Source organism: Acomys russatus, chromosome 7 (assembly GCF_903995435.1).
Source record: "Acomys russatus chromosome 7, mAcoRus1.1, whole genome shotgun sequence".
In the NCBI taxonomy this organism is placed as follows: domain Eukaryota; kingdom Metazoa; phylum Chordata; class Mammalia; order Rodentia; family Muridae; genus Acomys; species Acomys russatus.
The window spans coordinates 34,882,581-34,905,140 of record NC_067143.1 but is presented as its reverse complement, the minus strand read 5'-3'; the positions used below and the strand labels follow the sequence as shown (position 1 = coordinate 34,905,140).

The following is a 22,560-nucleotide window of genomic DNA, read 5'->3' as shown; positions in this document are numbered from 1 at the left end:
TTCTTTTAAAATTTGGGTGCCCCCCCCCGCACACCTCTGCTTCCCAGTCTCTAGTCCATGTGTGAGGGAGCCCTGGTGGGGGAGTCCTCACCAGGCTAACCCTCTAATGTCAGCCCTCAAAGCTGAGGTAGGACACCGACCTTCCCCATGACGGTCCAGCGGCCCCCTGTTTCTTTATGGATGTGCTGGCGAGGAGTTCTCCATTCAGATCAGCATCCATGCTTCTGACATTCTAATTCTCAGACATCATCTGCTTCTCCGCGGGATACATAAGAAATACAAACCCGATGTGGCGGTGCACACCTTTAATCCCAGCACTCGGGAGGCAGAGGCAGGCAGATCGCTGTGAGTTCGAGGTCAGCCTGGTCTACAAAGTGAGTCTAGGACAGCCAAGGCTACACAGAGAAACCCTGTCTCGAAAAAGTAAAACCAAACCCAACCATACCAAAAAAATGTAGGAATGGACTGGGCAGTCGTGTCGCGCGCCTTTAATCCCAGCATTTAGGAGGCAGAGGCAGGTGGATCTCTGAGTTCAAGGCCAGCCTGGACAGCCAGTGCTGTACAGAGAAACCCTGTCTCGAAAAAGCAAAACCAAAAACCTAGGAATGTACTGTTAAGATGGCCTGGCAAGGAGAGGCACTTGCCACCAAGGGTGAGACGAACTGAATCTGTGATTTTTCCTTTTTTGTTTTGTTCTGTTTTTCCAAGACAGGGTTTCTCTTGTAGTCCTGGCTGTCCAGGACTCGCTTTGTAGACTAGGCTGGCCTTGAACTCACAAAAATCTGCCCACCTCTGCCTCCTGAGTGCTGGGATTAAAGGTGTTGGCCACCACACCAGGCTTTTTTATTTTATTTTTTGGGATTTCTTTTCTTTTCTTTCTTTTTTTTTTTTTTTTTTTTTTCTGAGACAGGGTTTCTCTGCATATCCCTGGCTGTTCTGGAACTCACTCTAGATCTGCCTGCCTCTGCTTCTGGGTACTGGGATTAAAGGGGTACGCTACCAACGTTCAGCTATGATTTTTCCTTTGGGAAAAGTCATGGTCATGCAATGGTTGAAGCAAGGAGATTGTTAAAAAGTCTTTGATATCAAAAACAGGCAAATGATCCTTCAGCAAGCTTTACCATCGCTCAGTCATATGAATAAAATATGCAGGGTGTACAGGAGTCGACTCCCTCCCACATCTTCATCAACTGTGAGCTTTGTGAGTTTTTAAATCCTTTCGAAAAAATCCTATTTCTCTGATGTTGCAATTTACATTGCTCTGATTATAACTGAGATGGCATGTTAAGATGTTCTCATAGTTTAAAAAATTAACTAGTTTTTAATTGAAAAAGCAATTCATGCAGATAGCAAAAATATCAAACAACATAAAAAACTATTCTATGAAATACAAATCTTCTTCCTGCCCTGGAGCCAAAGTCCCCTGGGGCAACTACCATCTTCAGTGTCTTGGTTCACCTTTAGAATCACTGTGTACATAAGCAATTACACACAAGAGAAATGCATGCATGCCTGTATGCTTGTGTGTACATGTGAAAAGGTGTGTGTGTGTGTGTGTGTGTAGGCCAGGGAATAACTTCAAGTGTCATCCTTGGGAACACTGTTCACCAGCCAAATAGATGAGTTTCAGGTTCAGTAAGAGACTCTCAAAAAGGTGGAAAGTTGGGCTGGAGAGATGGCTCAGTGGTTAAGAGCACTGGCTGCTCTTCCAGAGGTCCTGAGTTCAATTCCCAGAAACCATATGGTGGCTCACAACTATCTGGTGCCCTCTTCTGGTGTGCAGGTGTACATGCAGGTAAAACACTGTATACTTAATAAATAAATAAATCTTAAAAAAAAAAAGGTGGAAAGTGACTGAGGAGAGACATCCAATGTCAGCCTCTGACTTTTTGTTTTGTTTTGCTTTTAATTTTTTGAGACAAAGTCTTATTACATAGCTCTGGCTGTCCTCAAACTCACTATGTAGAGCGGGCTGGCCTTGAACTCAGAGATCCATCTGCCTCTACCTCCCAACTATTGGGATTAAAGGTGAGTGCCATTCCTTCCAGCTCAACCTCTGGTTTTTGCATGCATGCACACAGATATAACTGTTCTGACTACTGTTGTGGTTAATATAAATATGGCTAATGTTTATTATTCACCTTATAATTATTACATTGGTATTATTAACCCGCTATCACAATCAATAAAAACAGACACCTGACAGATTTTTTAAATAACCTTATTTCACCTGAGGCATGCCAGATATTACCCTCTGAACTATCCTTACCTCTCAAGCCCCCATATCATGGCATCTGCTTTAATAATTTCTCTCTGGGTTCCCTCCCACCCATAATTCCAAATTACTTGCTAATTCTTGGCTGCTTTCCTTTATCCATGCTGAGCCAGCCATGCGTTTCTCTCCATGTTCTGCTTTCTTCTTCCTACCTGTCTCCTCTTTCTTCCCAAGAGCCTTTTGTTCCCAAAGCTCGCAGACCTTCACCATGCCTACCTTCCTCGGCCCTGCCCAGGTATCGGCTTTTTATTGAGCAAACAGGAAAAATTTCTTTCCTTCTTTCCTTCCTTCCTCCCTTCTTTCTTTCTTTTATTTATTTGGTTTTTATAGAGGGTTTCTCTGTGTAGCCTTGGCTGTCCTGGACTCACTCTGTAGACCAGGCTGACCTTGAAGTCACAGCGACCCGCCTGCCTCTGCCTCCCTAGAGCTGGGATTAAAGGCGTTATTAAAGACAGATTAAAGGCCGGCTTCCTAGCAAGGTTTACACAAGGGCAGGTGTCCATGAGACTGTGCTCATCTGGGTGGCAACTAGATTTTGGGAGCCAGTAATTAGCATCAAAGTACATATCATCAGACCAAACCCCAACAGACCACTATACCAAATACACCCCCCATACTCCACTGTGTGTGTGTTTGGATATGTGCTTGTGAGCACTGATATGGTGAAAAGAGAGCATCAGAGAGCAGATCCCCTGGAGCTGGAATCCAGGCAGTTGTGAGCTCCTTGACACAGGTGCTGGTCACCAAACTTGGCTTCTCTGCAAGAGCCGATGGAATCTTAATCTCTGAGTCGTCTCTCCAGCCACCGCCCCCCTCCCCACCCCCAGTTTTAAAATGAGTTCTTTGCCAGCCTCCTGCCCACATCTGACTGGCATAGCCCTCTACTGTAGCCCCTGCTTTCCCACCTCCTGTCACCCTGTACCCCTCAGTACTCCATGCTCTCTCCCCTCCAAGAAGTTGTTCCCCCTACCCCCACCCCATAGGACTCCCTGGAGAAGTCTTTACTTCCCGTTCTAAAGCACCCCCCTCCATGCCATTCAGCATCTTGGGGTCACATTCTTTGCCTGAGGTTCCTTGATAACCCTTACCTGTCTGAAAAGGATCTCATGTCTGAGTTATCATAAGTGCTCACTGTCCATCTCCTTTACCAGGCTGTCAGTTTTATGACCTTGTAGATCTGATCTATTTGGGTCACCTCTGTATCTCTAGCATGTAGGACAGCTCCCAACAGAGCTGACACCCCCTCCCACCCCCATATCTGAATGAATGAGTGAACACTGGGTTGATTATCCTGGGTTTTGTTGTTGTTGCTTTGCTTTTTGCTATTTTTATTTAATACATGAAATACTTTACTAGTGTGAATATGCACAGACATACACACACATGTCACACATATACCTATGTATTCTTTTTTTTTTTTTTTTTCCCGAGACAGGGTTTCTCTCTGTGTAGTCTTGGCTGTCCTGGACTCACTCTGTAAACCAGGCTGGCCTCGAACTCACAGCGATCCACATGCTTCTGCCTCCTGAGTGCTGAGATTAAAGGCGTGCGCCACCACAGCCTGGCCCTTATGTCATTCTTTTATTTATTTATTTATTTAATATGAGTACTTTATCTGCAGAAGAAGGCATCAGATCACATTATAGATGGTTGTAAGCCACCCTGTGGTTGCTGGGAATTGAACTCAGGGCCTCTGGAAGAGCAGGCAGTACTCTTAACCCCTGAGCCATCTCTCCAGCCCCTTATGTCATTCTTTTAAGTGGATTCATAAGTATTTCTCTTCTCTCACCCTTCTCATTTATTCCTCTTTCCTCTCCTCTGCTCTCTTCCCTTCTTCTCTTTAACTTTTTTTTTTTTTTGACACAGGGAATTAAAAATCAACAACAACAATAACAAACAACAAGAGCCCGACATTTTTCTCTTCCTCTTCTTTTCTTTTTTCTTTTCAAGGTTCAGTGTTGATACTAGAGGCTAGCCTATGAGCTGGTGACAGAGCTCAAGTGGCAGAGTGCCTGTAGAGTGTGCACCAAGGCCTGGCTTTGACCCTCAGGATCACCTAAACTGGGAGGTGCAGGCCTAAATCCCAGACCTAGGGAGATGGAAGCAGCAGCTTCAAACGTTTATGGTCATCCTCAGCTATACTTAGCTGGAGACCAGCACGGGCTACGAGAGACCCTGCCTCAGAAAACAAAACAACAAAAGCTGGCTCGGTCTGCCGTTTCTTCCAATGATCATTGTCCTGTACCAATCAAACAGCATGGTACCTGTTTCCCAGCCCAGTTTTACCTTCTACCTGAGCCTCGCACCAATAGCAGGTGAAAACCTTAACAGTTTATTCTATTTTATTGTTTTGTTCTAAGATGTATCCCTAGCCTGGCGGTAGTGGCACAGGCCTTTAATCTCAGCACTCGGGAGGCAGAGGCAGTGGATCCCTGTGAGTTCTAGGCCAGCCTGGTTTACAATGCGAGTCTAGAACAGCCAAGGCTACACAGAGAAAGCCTATCTTGGAAAAAAAAAAAAAAACATGGATCCCTAGCCAGATGGTAGTGGTGCACACATTTAATTCTAGCACTTGGGAGGCAGAGGTAGGCAGATATCTGTAAGGTCAAGGTCAGCCTAGTCTATAGAATGAGTTCCAGAACAGCCAGGGCTACACAGAGAAACCCTGTCTCAAAAAACAAAAACAAACAACAACAAATCAAAAAAAAAATCACGCCCCCCCCCAAAAAAAAGAGATGTTTCCCTGGCTGGCATGGTACTCACCATTATGGCAGGCTGATCTTGAGCTCAAGGCAATCCTCCTGCCTCAGTCTTCTAAGTGTTGAATGTGGGGCAGCACACTTGGCCTTTAGTTGTTATTACAGAGACAGTATTGTGAAGCTATTTCCTCTGAGTTCAAATGTTCTCTCTGGAGCAAGGAGATAGCTTCTAGCACTGAAGAAGCTAATGAAATTTATAAGGCTCAGGAAGCCGGGAAAGTTACGAGTTTCCCAAGGCTCCTTGGCAAATTTATAGAAGCAGTAAGCAGGTGCTAAGGGTGACCAGGTGACGAGACTCTGTGGTGGAGCTGACTGCAACCTGGGCAGGGCAACTCCAGGGACACAGTGTCACCCATGCTGGAGTGGGCTTTTCAGAGATGTAGTTATTTTGAGTCATCCATGATCCTGTAAGTAGCCCCTCACTCACACTCCTGTAGATAATTCCAACCTCACGGCCTCACCAAGTAGGCTTGGATGCAATCCTTTTTTTTTTTTTTTTTTTGCCTGACATTGGTGTCTCTCCAGGAAAAAGTCACAGTGCAGGGTCTTATCATATTGTCCAGGCTGCCCTTAAGCTCCTGGGCTCAACCAATTCTCCTGCCTGTCTTAGTGAGTGTTCTATTGCTGTGACAAGACACCAATGACCACAACAGCTCTTATAAACGGAAAACATCTAATTGGGCCTGGTTACAGTTCAGAGGTTCAGTCCGTTATCGTCATGGCGGGGAACATGACTGTATGCAGGTAGGCATGGTGGCTGAGGGTCCATAGGCAGCAGGAAGAGAGTAAGTAAACCACTGCGCCTGGCTCGAACTTCTGAAAACTCAAAGCCTGCCCCTAATTAAAGGCGCACGCCTTTAATCCTAGCACTCGGGAGGCAGAGGCAGGCGAATCGCTGAGTTCAAGGCCAGCCTAGTCTACAAAGTGAGTCCAGGACAGCCAAGTCAACACAGAGAGACCCTGTCTCGAAAAACAAAAACAAAAAAACCAATAAGACACTTCCTTCCGTAAGACCACACCTACTCCCACAAGGCCACAGGTCCTAAGTCTTTCAAATAAAATGCCACTGCCACAGAGAGACCCTGTCTCGAAAAACAGAAACAAAAAACAAACAAACAAACAAACAAAATGCCACTGCCGCCACCACACTGCCTAAGCCTCCTGCGTAGCTGGGCTGCACACCTGCATGCTCAGCTAAAGCCTTGGGCGGTTCCATGTCACGTCATCATCGACTCGCCCCTCGGAATAGTGTTCCTGATCCCATCAGAGCAGGAAGGAACCCAGTTTTACAGTCCTCTTCTGAGGGTTTTCTTTCCAGGGACTCTCTTGGAACAAGCATCTCAAGGAAAAAGTGGGGTGCAATGGCTGCTTTTGAGATGGATGGCGACGTTTTCTTTGTGAAGTCAATTGGTCACTAGAGAGAGTAGGACAGGCCTGGAGGAACATGAGGCTGAGAGACATCGACATGACATTAAGCGTTGCCTGATCCAAGGCGTATGATAGATTTTCTTTCCAAAGCAGGCTCCCTCCATTTGCATTTATTGACGGACTGTTGATGGATGGGTCTGGCCCCCCTTCTGGCATCCTATTTCATGTTACGTTCGCTTTCTCCCTTGACTGCTTCCTTTGTTTTCTCTCTTTCGCTCCGTGGGATGCACGTGTGTTTTCTCCAGGCTATTTCACTGCCTCAGTGGCAATTTAGCACGCTATTTCTTCTGGAACCACCAGACGAACCGTCAGTACAAGACGTGTCAGCTATGCTAAGCTGTGACCCGATGCATGAATGTGCTCCTGTGTGTTTTACTGTTTTGCTCTGAACAGGCATCTTGACAAAGTCTATTTTCTTGAGGGAAGGCGTGGGGGTGGGGGAGATTGGTGTGTTGTAATTACATGCATTGCTTTAGAAAAAAAGAAAAAACATTCCTGAGAGAATTTCGATTTTTTTTTTTTTTTACTAGGGTTAATGAAAAACAAATCTTTCATTTATGATTTTACCTGCCTGCTGACTGGAGGAGATTTCTACACACTAGCTCCTGGGTCTTTTTTTTTTTTTTTTTAAGTTAAAAAAAAAGATTTATTTATTTTCATGTGTATGAGTGTTGGCCCACATGTATAGCTGTGCACCATGTGTGTGCCCGATACCCATAGAAGCCAGAAGAGAGGTCGGATCCCCTGGAACTGAAATTAGATACAGCTGTGAACTTCCTTCCGTATAGGTTCTGGAAATCAAACCTAAGTCCCTTGGATGGACAGCCAGTGCTCATAACTACTGAGTCATCTCTTCAGTTCTTGCTGTTATTGTTTCTTAAAATAGCCCAGGCTATTCAGAAGTACACTAGGTAGCCCAGGCTGTCTCAGCCTCCTAAGTCTGGAATCACAGGCATGTGCCACCATGCCCTGCTCACTTCTGGGTTTCGTTCTCTCTCTCTCTCTCTCTCTCTCTCTCTCTCTCTCTCTCTCTCTCTCTCTCTCTCTCTCTCCCTCCAGGGTTTCTCTGTATAGCCTTGGCTGTCCTGGACTCACATTGTAGACCAGGCTGGTTTTGAACTCACAGAGATCTGCTTCCCTCTGCCTCTGCCTCCCAAGTGCTGGGATTTGAGGTGTGCGCCACCGCCGCCTGGCTGGTTTCTTGTTTCTTAATTGTTTTTTGTCAGTAACTCACCGCCTCAGTACCAGAAACGTAGGACATTTCTCTCCTGTGGTCTTTACCTGCTCCTTGTGGTCTCTGCTTTGCTCCTTGGTGCCACTTGCTTTGTGTGCTACACCAGATAAATGGTCATAGAGTACAGTGGGGTATTGCTGACCAAGATGATTGATGACAGCTCTATTAGGTTAAGAATAAAAGGCAGGCCGGGCATGGCAGCACACGCCTTTAATCCCAGCACTTGGGAGGGCAGAGGCAGGTGGATCACTGTGAGTTCAAGGCCAGCCTGGTCTACAAAGTGAGTTCAGGATAGCCAAGGCTACACAGAGAAACCCTGGCTCGAAAAACCAAAAAAAAAAAAAAAAAAAAAAAAAAAAAAAGGCAGACCACAGGGTTGAAGAGATGGCTCAGAGGTTAAGAGCACTAGGTGTTCTTCCAAAGGTCCTGAGTTCAATTCCCAGCAACCACATGGTGGCTCACAGCCACCTATAATGAGATCTGGTGCCTTCTTCTGGTGTGCAGGCATACATGTGGGCAGAATACTGTATGAATAGTAAAAATTTAAAACTACTGTATAAAAAAATGACAGACTATATTGTAGATTCCACTAACCCTCATATCGCTTGGTCTCACCTGATCTTACTCCTTCATCACCTGAATTGGGCCAAAGGAGAGTCCTGGGTAAGAAAGAAATAGTGGTCTTTACTGATTGAAGCAAAATTGCCTTATCTACAAAATATTTTACAAAAGCATATGCCAGGGCTAGGCCTGTAGCTCATTTGGTAGACAGCTTGCCTAGAATGCTCAAAGCCTTATGCTCTATCTCCAGCCTTTCAAAGGCCGAGTGAGGTAGCACACGCCCATAACCCACCACCACTCAGAAGACAGCAGCAGGCAGCCAGAAGTGTCAGGCCATCCTTGGCTATACAATAAGTTCAAAGCCATGGGACCCTGTCTTAAAACAGTAACAACAGGGGCTGGAGAGATGGCTCAGTGGTTAAGAGCACTTGCTACTCTTCCTGAGTTCAATTCCCAGCAACCACATGGTGGCTCACAACCATCTGTAATGAGATCTGGTGTCCTCTTCTGGCATGAAGGCACAACCATGTATATATAATAAATAAACAAGTCTTAAACAAACAAACAAACAAACAATAACAACAACAGAAGCAAAGAACCAGACCAGACCAAACCAAAAACCACTTGGAGGAGGAGGTGGAGGAGGAGAATCCAGACAGTGGTGATGGACAGATGCCTTTACTCCCAGCACTTGGGAGGCAGAGACATGTGGATCTCTGAGTTTGAGGCCAGCCTGGTCTACATAAGGAGTTCTAGGACAACCAGGGATACACAGAGAAACCCTGTCTTAAGGTTCTTCTGCCTCTGCTGTTTGTGCTCTGCAGATTATGCCAATGGCTAGGAGGTGTAGATGGAGATGTAGAGTTAGGGCATTTGCCTAGCATGTGAGGTCCTAAGGTCAATACCCAGTACATGGGGAATAAAAATAAACCCATGCTTTCTGAAATGGTAGCCACTCCCCACAACCAAGCAATGCAGTGAGGCACATATGAAAGCACTTGCTGCCCACGCCTGACAGCCCCAGTTAATACCTGAAGCCCATAGAGAGGTGTAAGGAGAACGCTCATTCCACAGAGTTATCCTTTGGCCCACACCCTCTGACTCAGGCCCCTTATCACATACACATAATAATAGTTCCTTTTTAAATTTTTTATTATTATTATTATTATTATTATTATTATTATTATTATTATTATTATTATTGATTTGTTTTGGCTTTTCTTTTTGTTTTTTTGAGACAGGGTTTCTCTGTGTAGCCTTGACTGTCCTGGACTCACTTTATAGACCAGGCTGGCCTCGAACTCACAGTGATCTGCCTGCTTCTGCCTCCCGAGTGCTGGGATTAAAGGTGAGCGCCACCATGCCTGGCTTTATTCTATTTTAAAATGATTTTATTATTTACTTTTATTTTATATGCTTTTTTCTAATTAAAATTTTTTTTATTTTATATGTGTTTTGCCTGCATGTATGTCTGTGTGAGATTGTCAAACTGTCAAATGACAGTTGGAAGCTGTCATGTGGGTGTTCGGAATTGAATCCACATGCTCTGGAAGAGCAGACAGTGTTCTTAATCGCTGAGCCATCACTCCAGCCCCAAGATTCATTTCTATTCTTTTTTTTTTTAGATTTATTTATTTACTGTGTATACAATGTTCTGCCTGCCTGTGTGCCTGCCTGCTAGAAGAGGGCACCTGCTCTCATTATAGATGGGTGTGAGCCACCATGTGATTGCTGGGAATTGAACTCAGGACCTCTGGAAAAGCAGACAGCGCTCTTAACCTCTGAGCCATCTCTCCAGCCCTCTCATTTCTTTTTCTTTCTTTCTTTCTTTCTTTCTTTTTTTCAAGACTGGGTTTCTCTGTGTAGCCTTGGCTGTCCTAGACTATCTTTGTAGACCAGGCTGGCCTCAAACTCACAGTGATCTGCCTGCCTCTACCTCCCGAGTGCTGGGATTAAAGGCCTGTGCCATGATGCTGGGCTCAGCCCTCTCATTTCTATTCTTAGTTATATGCATCTGTGTGAATTTGTGCATGTGATGAGGGTGCCAGAGGAGGTCAGAAGAAGGTGGCAGACATCCTAAAGCTATAGTCACAGGAGGCTGGAGCTGTCCCATATGAGTGCTGGGAATCAAGTTTGGGTGCTTGGCAAAAACAGTTCATGAGGGCTGGAGAGATGACTCAGTGGTTAAGAGCGCCGCCTGCTCTTCCAGAGGTCCTGAGTTCAATTCCAGCAACCACATGGTGGCTCACAACCATCTATAATGTGATCTAACACCCTCTTCTGCAGATAAAGCACTCTTTTGCAATAAATAAAATAAATAAATCTTTAAAAACAAAACAAAAGAAAAACAGTTAATGGTCTTAACTGATGAGCTATCTCTCCAGTCATAATAATAATTAAAAAAAAATTTTTTTTTTTAAATGTGACTAACTGCCTGGCAGGGTGGCACACACCTTTAATCCCAGCACTCAAGAGGAAGAGGCAGGTGGATCTCTGTAAGTTCCAGGCCAACCTGGTCTACATAGTAATTTCCAGGCTGGCAAGGCTACATAGTGAGACCCTGTCTCAAAAACAAACCACCAAAAAACCCCAAACAAACAAAAAACAAAAACCACCAACAAAAACAAAGGCCTCCCACCCCCTCAATATATGACTAGTGGCCAAGGAAGTGAATTAAAATATGCAGATTTACTTTGAAAAAAAAAAACATTATTGTTTGGGGATTAAAAAAAAAGTACTCTGCCCACATATGTGCCTGTAGGCCCGAAGAGGGGACTAAATCTCATTATAGATAGTTGTGAGCCACCATGTCATTGCTGGGAATTAAACTTAGGACCTTTGGAAGAACAGCCAGTGTTCTTAACCTCTGAGCCATCTCTTCAGGCCTTGTTTGGGAATTTTTTGAGACAGAGTCTCACAGTTTAGCCCTGCTAGGCTGGTACCCACTGTATGGTCCATGCTAGCCTCAAAATCTAAGCAGTTTTCCTAAGTTCATCTATCTCCCAAGTATTGGGATTACAGGCATGAACCTCTATGGCCAACAACGGTGACGTCACTTTTGATGTTGTTTAGATCTCGTTATCTATGATTTAGTCTGGGCGTGTCGCTCAGTGGCTGAACACTTGCCTGGCATGCACGAACACCCTGGATTCTATATTCCAGCACTGTCAAAATACAATTTAAGTAACTACCACAGAGGGCCATGCAAATGTAGAGCCACTGTGAAGAGGCAATGACCAGGAAGGGGAGGTCAGCCAGGTGCCTATGAGCAGTCGGGAACATTTAGAGAGGAGACAGAAGGACAGTTCTGCCCTGAGGACCTTTGTCTTTCCTTCTGGGAAAAGTGCAGAACTGCCTGACAGGCCAGAGGTGGCTAGGGCCAAGCATTCATGGGCACTATGCCTAGGGCCCATTATATATATATAAATGTTTTTTTGGTTTTTTGAGACAGGGTTTCTCTGTGTAGCCTTGGTTGTCCCTAGACTCACTTTGTAGACCAGGCTGGCCTCAAACTCACAGCAATCTACTTGCGTCTGCCTCCCAAGTGCTGGGATTAAAGGTGTGTGCCACCACGCCCAGCTAGGGCCCATTATATTTTTAGGGACCCACAAAATTGTATTTCTGGAGCTGGGGATGTGGTTCAGTTGGGAAGACTGTTTGCGTAACATAAATGAAGTCCTGGGTTGAACCCCCAGTACTTAATGATTCAGGCGTGGTGGTGGCCCTCCTAGCTCTTGGGAGGGATTGTTTTGGTTTTGGTTTTGTTTTGAGACATGATTTCTCTGTATAACTCTGGCTGTCCTGGAACTTGCTCTGTAGACCAGGCTGGCTTCAAACTCGTAGAGATCAACCTGCCTCTGCCTCCCAGGTGCTGGGATTAAAAGTGTGTGCTATCACTGCCTGGCACTCTTGGGAGGTATTGTAAGGAGAAAGTTTAAAGTCATTGTAGGCCACACAATGATTTCAAGACCAGTTTGGGATATATAAAAATACGTCTTTAAAAAAAAAAATTTGCTGGGCTGGTAGTGGTTCACCTCTTTAATCTCAGCACTCAGGAGGCAGAGGCAGGCAGGCAGATCTCTGAGTTCGAGGCCAGCTTGGTCTACAGAGTGAGTTCCAGGACAGCCAAGGCTACACAAAGAAACCCTGTCTTGAAAAAAAAATTTTTTAATTAAAATTTTTAATTTTAATTTAAAATGTAAAAAATTTGTTTTTTATAAAGAAGGAAGGACCCTTAAAACCAAAGTGACTGAGACCTCTGTGTGATCATAATGTGTGTGTTTGGGGAGAGAGCGTCTTCCAACGCTGACATCTCACTTTGAACTCTTTAGTATCTCCACTGTTGCTGAGGCAGGGGCACACCTGGCATACCAGAATGCGGCTACCTGCACCAGGGTTCGGCACAAAGGAGCCAATAAAACAAGCCGACTTCCCAGTGATTTCCAGGTCAGGATACTCCTGGGTGTAGGCTGAGAATAAACGGCTTGCAGACGCTCTGGGGCAAAGGGCACTGTGGGGCTAGAGAAGCGATCGATCAGAGTCTGTGAGAAGTAGCAGGGAAAGTAATGTTACGTCCCCGAGACTAGGAGAGGGCGAGTTCCGTTTTTACAAACCACTGGATACTGACTTTTATTTCTATTTCGCCGCCGAGGAAGAAGCGCAGGCTCAGAGAGGTTGAGGAACTTCTCTTGTAGCGGATCTGACAGCCATCCCTACTCCTTCTCGCATCCCTGGGACTCTCCAGGCCACTGCGGGCACCATGGGAAGGGCCGAAAGGATAGCGTCTCTGCAGACCACTCTGTGGTTCCTCGTGGCTGCGCCTTCTTCTCCCTTCCTGTTCCCTGAGAAAATATCCTGCCAGATACGAACCCAAGAAATATCTACAATTCCTGACTTTTTTTTTTTCTCCCTTTTTGTATATCGATGTATTTTGAGACAGGGTTTCTGTATAGTACAGATGGCTCTCGAACTCTCTACCTTTCCTTATTGGACTACAAGGACTTGAAGGACTGTAGTCATTCCGAAAGCCCCCAGCTACTGTACTAGGTCTGGGCGTCAAGAATGAGGCTCGGCCCCTTTAAGTCTCGCCTGGGAACGCCCAGGGCAGGCAGTTAGGTTCCGGGATCTGCAAACTGGGAAAGCTTGAGTCGCAGCGACCTCCAGGCTCCTGTCCCCGAGGTGCCCCGCCCCGCGCGCCAGCTGCTTCCTGGAGCTGCAGAGCCTCGGCGTGGGGGAAAAATGAGCCGTATCTACCACGACAGCGCCCTCCGCAACAAGGCGGTGCAGAACGCGCGACTGCGGGGAGCCTGGGACCCCACCGCGCACCAGGGGTAGGCTGTGTTCTGTCCGCCCCGGTGCTGGCCAGAGATGGGTTGCACTTTCTCCCACTGCTGGCTGGGGGTGGCCTGTACTTCCTCCCATTGCTAGTCAGAGGTGGACTGGGATTGGGAACTAACCGGATTAGCTGTGTCGGGTCCCTGGGGTTCTGGTCCCCACTGTTTGCCAGCGGTGGTCTGGGAGCATCCCTGAGGCCTGGGCTCAAGGCCTAGGTCGAACTCGGGATCTGAGTCCTGCTCAGAGATTGATCTGGGGCGTTGGGGGGCACAGATAACTGGGGTTGCCAAAGCCACCCCAGACACCCCTCTTGCTCTTCCCAGGGTCCCTGGCCACCACACACTGGGAAGACAGGTAAACCTGAAACTCCCGCCAACCAGCATATCCACTGGAGAGACTCCAGACTCCCAAATGGAACTCCAGAGCGATGTTGCTATTTACACTGACCTCGGTCCTTTCCCCACCTCAGTGTCCTAAACTCTAGCCATTTGGTAGTTACTGCAGGTGACTAGTGCCTGCTGTGGCAGAAACAACAGCAGAAGGGCGGGAGGTATTGGCTTTGCCGAGGGTAATAAGCAGCACTGACAATTCCATTAACAGTCAAAACACCAAACATATATTCTATGTGAAAGAAGCCAGGCCCCGAAAATCAAATATCGAATCATCTAGGAAGTGCAATCTACAGTCCTTCTCAAGCTTTCCAGTGGAGAAGTTTCAGTTAAAAGGAGCACTAGGTTCTGAGGATCTAATGGGTACATAAACTTCATTGTGTGAACCATTGCACAGTGTGTGTACATATCAAGTTTTCTTGTTAAATGTCTTCAATATAGCCTGTTTTTATCTAATACTTCTCTCTGTGTGTCTCTGTCTCTGTCTCTCTCTGTTTTGTTTCTTTCTTAAAAAAAAAAAAAGACCTATTTATATGTATATGAGTGCTCTGTCTGCATGTGCGCCTGCACACCAGAAGAGGGCATCAGATCTCATTATAGATGGTTGTGAGCCCCCATGTGGTTGCTGGGAATGGAACTCAGGACCTCTAGAGGAGCAGATAGTGCTCTTAACCACTGAGCCATCTCTCCAGCCCGTTTTGTTTTTTTCAAGACAGGGTGTAACAAGCCCTGGCTGTCCTGGAACTCATTCTTTTTTTTTTTTTTTTTTTTAAATAAAATCATTCATATTACATCTCAATTGTTATCCCATCCCGTGCATCCTCCCATTCCTCCCTCCCTCCTGCTTTCTGGAACTCATTCTTTAGACCAGGCTGGCCTCAAACTCACAGAGATCCACCTGTCTCCACCTCCCATGAATTGGGACTAAAAGCATGTGCCACCCGTCTGGGCTGTCTGTCTTTATCAGTTAAATATTTTTTAAAGAAAGAATTTGAGAGGAGAAAGGGCATAGAGAGTCTTTCTATAGGGTCTAAAGGAGCCTTGACCACCCCTCTTCCATTAGCTACCTTCTTAGACCTACCCTCTTCCCATGCTAATGGTTCTAAAAAGAAAGGCCCTGGATCCCAGATTCTGCTTTTGGGAAAGCTATCACCTAGAAGTGGTACGGGGTCAGGTCTAGCTCTGGCTCCACTCCTGTGGGACCCTGTGAGTCTCTAATTTTCCAGCTGTGTCTGTGACAATAACATTTCCTTGGGCCGATGACCATGTTGGTATGAATGGGGACAGGAACATGAACGTTCTTTAAAACAGGACATGTGATGTCTCACCAGTGAAGAGGGCTTGCTGCTCTTTCAGAGGACCTGAGTTCAGTGCCCAGCACCCACATCAGGGGCCTCAAAACTGCTTGCAATGCAGCTGTGGGGGCTTTGACTCCCTCTTCTGGCCTCCACAAGCACCAGTACACAGCTGTATACATGCTTACACTCATACAGACCTACTTACACACACACACACACACACACACACACACACACACACACACACACACTTGCACATACATTAAACATAAAAACACCCAGGTGGCTGGGCAGTGGTGGTGCATGCCTTTAATCCCAGCACTTGGGAGGCAGTGGCAGGCGGATCTCTGTGAGTTCCAGGCCATTCTGGTCTACAGAGCGGAGCTGTTACACAGGAAAACCCTGTCTCGAATAACCAGCCAACCAAACAAACAAAACAAAACAAAAACCCAGGCATGGTGCCTTATAACCTTATTCCCAGCACTTGGAAGGCAGAGGCTGGTTGATCTGAGAGTCCAAAGCAGCTTGGTTTGCCTTGTGAGTTCCAGGACAGCTAGGGATACATAGGGAAACCCCGTCTTAAAAAAAGGATGAAAAGGAAAAATGAAGTCAGGTGTGCTGGTGCATGCTTTTAATCCCAGCACTAGGGAGGCAGAGGCCAGGCTAGCCTACAAAGTGAGTCCTGAACACTTTGTAGCCAGGGCTTCACAGAGAAGCCCTGTCTTGAAAAACAAAACAAAAAAAACAAAAAAGAAATGGAAAAATGATTTATTGTAGCACAGACACATGTCCCCAAATTTACTTAATTAAAAAAGTCGAATCGGGGATGGAAAGATGGCTCAGAGGTTAAGAGCACTGGCTGCTCTTCCAGCCAGTTTAATTCCCAGAAGCCACATAGTGACTCACAACCATCTATAATGAGATCTGGTGTCCTCTTCTGGTGTGCAGGAGTACACGTGGGAAGAATACTGTATTAAAAAAAAATCTTTAAAAAGTCGAATCATGTCAGGTGCAGTGGCATATGCCTATAATCCCAGCACTAGGGACGGGGGGTGGGGGAAGAGGAAGAGGCAGGTAGATCTCCATGAGTTTGTGGCCAGCCTGGTCTACAAAGTGAGTCCAGGACAGCCACGGCTACACAGAGAAACCCTGTCTCAAAAAAAAAAAAAAAAAAAAAAAAAAAAAAAAAAAAAAAAAAAAACCCAAAACCAGAACAGAAACAAAAAAGTCGAATCATTTATTTGCAACATTTTGCTATTTTTAAAAATAGATTTATTTATTTATACAGTATTCGGCCCATGTGCCAGAGGAGGGCACCAGATCTCATTATAGATGGCTGTAATGTGGTTGCTGGGAACTGAACTCAGGACCTTTGGAAGAGCAGCCAGTGCTCTTAACCTCTGAGCCACCTCTCCAGCGCCAGCCCCCCACCCCAGTTTTGCTATGTTTTAAAGGCTTGGCTTGAACTCACAGCAATCCTCCTTCTGAAGTGCAGGGATTACAGGTGTGTGCTGTCAAGCCCAGCTGTAAAACATGCTTTACATTTAGTACTTAGTACTAAGTACTTTAGTACTTAGTAGTTTACGCTACCTTTGCATTCATGATCTCGGGCCAGTGCTGGAGGAGCAGAGCAAGGCAGCTGTTTGCTCCTTATTTGTGGGTAAGAGTATTGAGGGTCTGGTCGCAGTAACTCCTGGGGTATCTGTGGGTATCTTGGTCTCCGCACAGCCTGGGAAGGTTCTTTGGAGGCATGAAGGTTGGGACAGGGGAAGCAATGAGTTGCTTGCTCTGTACCAGGCAAGCTCAGAGACAGGTGACTAGGAGACAGGGATGACTCATTTCTGTCTCTGGACAGGTTCTCACCCAGGCCATTAAATCTGAGTGTGGCTTTCCAGAACTGGCATTTCTTCCTCTTTTCTCATCCCCAGGGGAGATGGTGTCTTGCTGGAGGGAGAGCTGGTGGATGTTTCTCGGCACAGCATCTTGGATGCCCATGGCCAGAAGGTGAGGATGTGTCCTGGGTGGCGCTCACAGGGTCTCCTTCCTCAACCACATGACATCTCCCTGTGCTGGGCTAAGACACGAGATCCAGGCCATTCCTGAGGGGCTCACAGAACAGACTGCCGTGGTCAAGCGGGGCCAGCAGACAGGGGCCTTTTAGGGCCTCACCGTGGTGTAGCAGACAGGTGGGACCACAGGTTCTTGGAGGAAGAACTATGGTTCTTGCAGGAAGAGCAACTGAGAAGATAGATCAGATCCAATCGAGCCTGAATGTACAGTCCGCGTGCTGTACCTGGGCCCGCAGCTCTTATATGGATGGCCTCTGTCTTTGCTTCACAGCCTCCTCAGGTTGTGCTCACAACATGGCTGCTCACAGCAGCTGTCCTGGACTAGCTCTAAGCTCTTTTCTGAGCACTAGTCCTTTGTCTCTCCTTTTCAGACAGCTCCTTCTAGCACTGACCCCACTGTCTCCTTTGTCCTCTGTCTCTAAACCTCAGCTTAGCAGCAGGCCCTCTCAAGATGGACTGAGGCCCGATCTTACACTCATCTTATGCTTTTTTTTTTTTAATCATTTATTTTTATTTCACATGCATTGGTGTTTTGCCTGCATGTAAGTCTGTAGGAAAGTATCAGATCCTTAAGAACTGGAGTTAGAACAGCTGTAATATACCAGGTGGGTGCTGGGATTTGAACTTTCATCCTCTAGAAGAGCAGCCAGCGTTCTTAGCCGTTGAGCCATCTCTCTAGCCCCTATGCTTCCTCTCTCCCCGCCGCCCCACCCCCCGACAGGGTTTCTCTCTGTAGCCTTGGCTGTCCCGGACTCACATTGTAGACTAGGCTGGCCTTGAACTCACAGGGACCCACTTGCCTCTGCCTCCCGAGTGCTGGGATTAAAGGCGTATGCCACCATGCCTGGCTTATTTTATATTATTTTAAGAGACAGAGTTTCTCTGTCCTGGAACTCAATCTGTAGCCTTGAACTCAGAGCTCCTCCTGCCTCTGCTGGGATTAAACGTACACCACCATGCCAGGCTCCACCCTGTGCTTGTGTATTACACTCCATGACAGCAGTCTCTGCCACTGGCTCACCATTTTCATGGCCAGAGATCTTGCTACCCTCTCTGCTTCTTAGGTTGCAAGTCAGTGGGTGGGCAAACCAATATGGAGTCCCCACCCATCCTGCCCAGGAGAGCTGCACCAATGTGGAGCTGGCCTGCCTCAGCTGGCCCGGCACAGGCAGGTGTTCACAGACCCTCTCCAAATGTGCCTCTTCTGTCCTTATTCTTGATGACACATAGGGCAGAAGCCATGTCAGCCACTAGCCTCCGAACCCCTATCTCCTGCCCCCTCCTCTGGTAAGCAGTGGCCCATGTACCCCAGTTCCTACCCAATCAGTTCTATTTCCCTCCCATCTTCTCTCTTTGCATGGTCACTCTCCTTCCAGGGGCCCTTAGTTATTCCTCTTAGATCTTTGTGCCTTGTTTCCTACCTTCTGGGGGCCCTCAGTTGGGCCCTGATTAACTCATGTCCAGAAAGACATCTCTGGGGGTATTGTTACTGCCCCAAACCTTTCAGGATGCCTTCTTACCTACCAAAGAAGAGTCAAACTCCCTGTGGCCATTGAAGGCCCATTGAAAACCCATCTAAGTTGCTTTCCAGCCTGGGCTCTGTGTGTGCGTGTGTGTGTGCATGTGCGTGCGTGTGTGTGCTGGGATTGGGGTGGATTGGGGTACGGAGTGAAGTAGTGCCCCCCATCCTTTCTTTGCCTCCCCCAGGAGCGTTACTATGTGCTGTATATCCGGCCCAGTTGTATCCACCGGCGTAAGTTTGACCCCAAGGGAAATGAAGTTGAGCCGAACTTCAGTGCCACCAGGAAGGTGAACACAGGCTTCCTCATGTCATCTTACAGTAGGTATCCTGGGTCCTCCCTTCCCAAGAGGCTGTTCAACTGTCCTGCTTGTCCCCGGAGATCCTTGAAAGTGGCTTCTTAGCACAATGTGCTTTGATGCTGTTTCTGGCTTTAGCATCCCCCTGTTGGATCCCTGCCTCCTCCTCCTCCCCCTGCCCCCCCCACCCAAGAATTCCCCAGTGTCCCATGTTAGTCCTAGGAGCCAGGCTGGCATTCCCAACTGATTCCATTTTCTGAAGCCTGGAAGAATTGTCCCCAGCTGTGGCTTTGGGCTCTACTGTCACTGGGTGCGGAGACCAGGCCAGGTCCCAGCAGTCTGTTCTTCTGCCCAGGGGTTTGCTTTTTGGTTCTCAGTCTCTTTGTGGTGCACATTACTTTTCTTGTTGCTGTGACAAAAGTAACTTCAAAGGAAAAAGGGGTTTATTTGACTCACACAGCAGAGAAGGAAGTGCTGGTTACAGAACTATTAGACAAGATGTGGAGACACCGTGCTGGGGTGTGGGGACACTGTGCTGGGCTGTGGGGACAACCAGGCATGCCGACAGCACCTTAGTGACAGCTACTGCTCTTTGAGCCCACTACCTGCAGGTTTAGGACTCCTAGCACTTGGGAGGCAAAGGCAGGTGGATCGCTGTGAGTTCGAGGCCAGCCTGGTCTACAAAGCGAGTCCAGGACAGCCAAGGCTACACAGAGACACCCTGTCTCGAAAAGCCAAAGAAATGAAATAAAATAAAATAAAATAAAATTCCTTCCCAAGCTACTGGGAATTGCCAGGGCTAGCCTGGAGGAGGCCAGTAGAGGGTGTCAGGACCACATGCTGGCTGCTGGTTCTAGAAACTGAGAGAACCCTGCTCACAGAGTCTCTGTGGGAAGGAAGAATTGCATTGTGGGTGTTTGAATACTGCCTCCTCCTCTAAGTCTTGGCTTTTCTCATCTCTGAGATGGGAATAACAAAACGAAAGATTCTTGCTGAGGGCTGGCTTGATGCCTGACACTGCTAAAAGCTCTACTTTCTTTCATCTGTATTGCAAGTTAGTGCTGTCAGATTGGCACCATTTTTGTCCTTGTTTTCCAAGGACAAAGAGAAAGATCACTGGCCCAGCTTGCGGAAGGATCTAGATTTGTTCCAGAAAGCCTGGCTCCAGAGTCTAGGCCACAGAGTCTCTTCTGGGGAATTCTCTGCTGAGCCCTGGCAGGATGAGTGCCCTTACCAGCTCCTAAAGGTGCTCAGAGACTGTTTCCTCTCCAAGCACACTAACACCATGTTCTCTACAGAGGTGGAAGCTAAGGGGGACACTGACAGGCTCACCCTCGAGTTGCTGAAGAGCCTGGTAAACAAGCCCGAGCTGCTGGAGATGACAGAGAGCCTCACCCCAGACCAGACGGTGGCATTCTGGATGCCTGAGACAGAGATGGAGGCCATGGAACTGGAGCTGGGGACTGGAGTGCGGTTAAAGACTCGGGGTGATGGCCCTTTCATAGGTGAGCAGGGTGACTCGCTTTGCCTGTTCCAATAGCCTATAGGGGCCCCTGGCCTCCCTTTAGAGGCTCCCCATATCTTTTTCTCAGAGCTATGGGAGAAGGCCAGGTGTGCTTTTTTTTTCATGGGGACATAACCTGTGCCCTTGAGATTTACTCCTAACCCTGTGTACAAGTACCCTGGGACTATTAGCCTAGACACACTCTTTTCCAGGGTACCATCTAACTCCTTGCTTCCTGTGGCTGACCTTTGCTCTCTAGTGTTTTGAGAATCCCCCCAAGAACCTCGGTGGCCACACCAGAGAACAAGTCAACCCAGGCTTAGAGGACCCCACCAGAATGGATGGCCTTACCTCGGCTAGTCTGCAAGGAGAAAGGTCGCTCAACATCTCTTCTTTCAGATTCCTTAGCCAAACTGGAACTGGGGACAGTGACCAAGTGTAATTTTGCTGGTGATGGAAAGACAGGAGCATCCTGGACAGACAACATCCTGGCCCAAAAGTCTTTGGAGAGGAACACGACGGAGATCCGAGAGCAAGGCGATGGGGCCGAGGATGAGGAGTGGGTAGGTCAAGGGCACGGCTGTGGGCCTGGCCCTGGAACTGTTGTGTGGGAGTTTTGTACATGCAGAGTATGGTTGAGATAGAATGAGTGCAAGGCAAGATAAATTCTGTGTAAGTCCCAGGGGTGCGTTAGCATCAAGGAAATTCCCTCACAGAATTAACAGAAGGTGACGACAGCCTGTGGCCTTTCTTGTTGGAGCACCTGAACTGTCCTATGGACGTAGAGCCCCATCCAGAGACCCAGAAAAGCAAGGGTGGGAAGGAGAGATTACAGAAGGACACGGGACTGTCACTAAGTTTCAAAATGTTTTTCTCTCTCTCTCTCTCTGTTTTTGTTTTGTTTGTTTTTTGAGACAAGGTTTCTCTGTGTAGCCTTGGCTGTCTTGGAATCGCTTTGTAGACCAGGCTGGCCTCGAACTCACAGAGATCCTCCTGTCTCTGCCTCTCTGAGGGCTGGGATTATAGGCGTGGGCCATCCACCAGCCCAAAATGTTTCTCTTGAAGTGATACAGTAAACATGCGGATGTTTTTCTTCTTAGTGTGGACTGGGGAGCCTGGAAAGCCACTGAATACTAGTCCTGTCTTACCAGTGTTTCCTGTGTTCAGCGGTAACACCTTGTCTAGTTCCCAGCTTATATTTAGTTGTTTATCTGAAGGACATTTCACTTGAAGATTTTTACTGATTGCAAAAGCCTCCAAATAGAATATTTAGAGCAAAGGAAACACACACACACACACACACACATACACACACACAAATAAATAAATAAATAAATAATGGGGTATTCACCTCAGAGATGACAATGATGACTTTGACCAAAGAAGGTCATGGAAGGGAGCATGCAGAGTCTGGGCTCCCAGCTGAGAAAAGGTGGAATTGCCAAACGGGCTCTGGAGCCAGCTCTAATGAGGTGAGGCCAAGGCAGTGGCTGAGGTATCGCAGCTCAGACCCTTGGGTGAAGATTGCCAGAAAACTTTTATGAAATATGCTTTACTTATATCCCTTGACTTGGCCGCTCTGTCTGTCTCCAGGATGACTGATCTGCCTCCTCCCCTGCCAGCATCTGCGATGGCGTCATTGAGAAGTGACCATACTGACTTCCACCCCTGGAGAGATCAGTCTGCCGAGCTAAAACCCAAGACCTCAGTGCTCACACAGGGCCTCCGGGCTATGGTTTTTGTATGTGTGTATCCCTCTTTGGAAGCAAGTTTAAGTTCCTTGCCCTAGGTGGCTGACATGTACTGGATGAGTCCCCCAAGGTGCATAACTGTTGACTGTTCCTTGTCGAGTACAGAGGGGCTCTGAGGGGAAGAGAGCAAGCGCCTTCCA

At 47.2% G+C, this 22,560-nt stretch overlaps 1 protein-coding gene across 1 annotated transcript; it reads left to right on the top strand.

Moving 5' to 3' along the window:
- The first annotated feature begins 13,357 nt into the window (after window positions 1–13,357).
- On the top strand, window positions 13,358–22,364 carry Arpin (actin related protein 2/3 complex inhibitor). Its single transcript, XM_051148768.1, has 6 exons — window positions 13,358–13,587; window positions 17,207–17,282; window positions 19,055–19,187; window positions 20,464–20,670; window positions 21,069–21,232; window positions 22,263–22,364. Exons 1-6 carry the CDS (start codon window positions 13,496–13,498, stop codon window positions 22,269–22,271), a joined length of 681 nt encoding a protein of 226 aa, XP_051004725.1. The 5' UTR covers window positions 13,358–13,495; the 3' UTR covers window positions 22,272–22,364.
- Window positions 22,365–22,560: the final 196 nt, after the last annotated feature.

Coding starts and splice junctions, on each gene's coding strand:
- Arpin (XM_051148768.1), top strand. CDS start 13,496: ATGAGCCGTATCTACCACGACAGCGCCCTCCGCAACAAGGCGGTGCAG. Junction 13,588..17,206: donor GACCCCACCGCGCACCAGGG/GTAGGCTGTGTT, acceptor TCTCATCCCCAG/GGGAGATGGTGTCTTGCTGG. Junction 17,283..19,054: donor TGGATGCCCATGGCCAGAAG/GTGAGGATGTGT, acceptor TGCCTCCCCCAG/GAGCGTTACTATGTGCTGTA.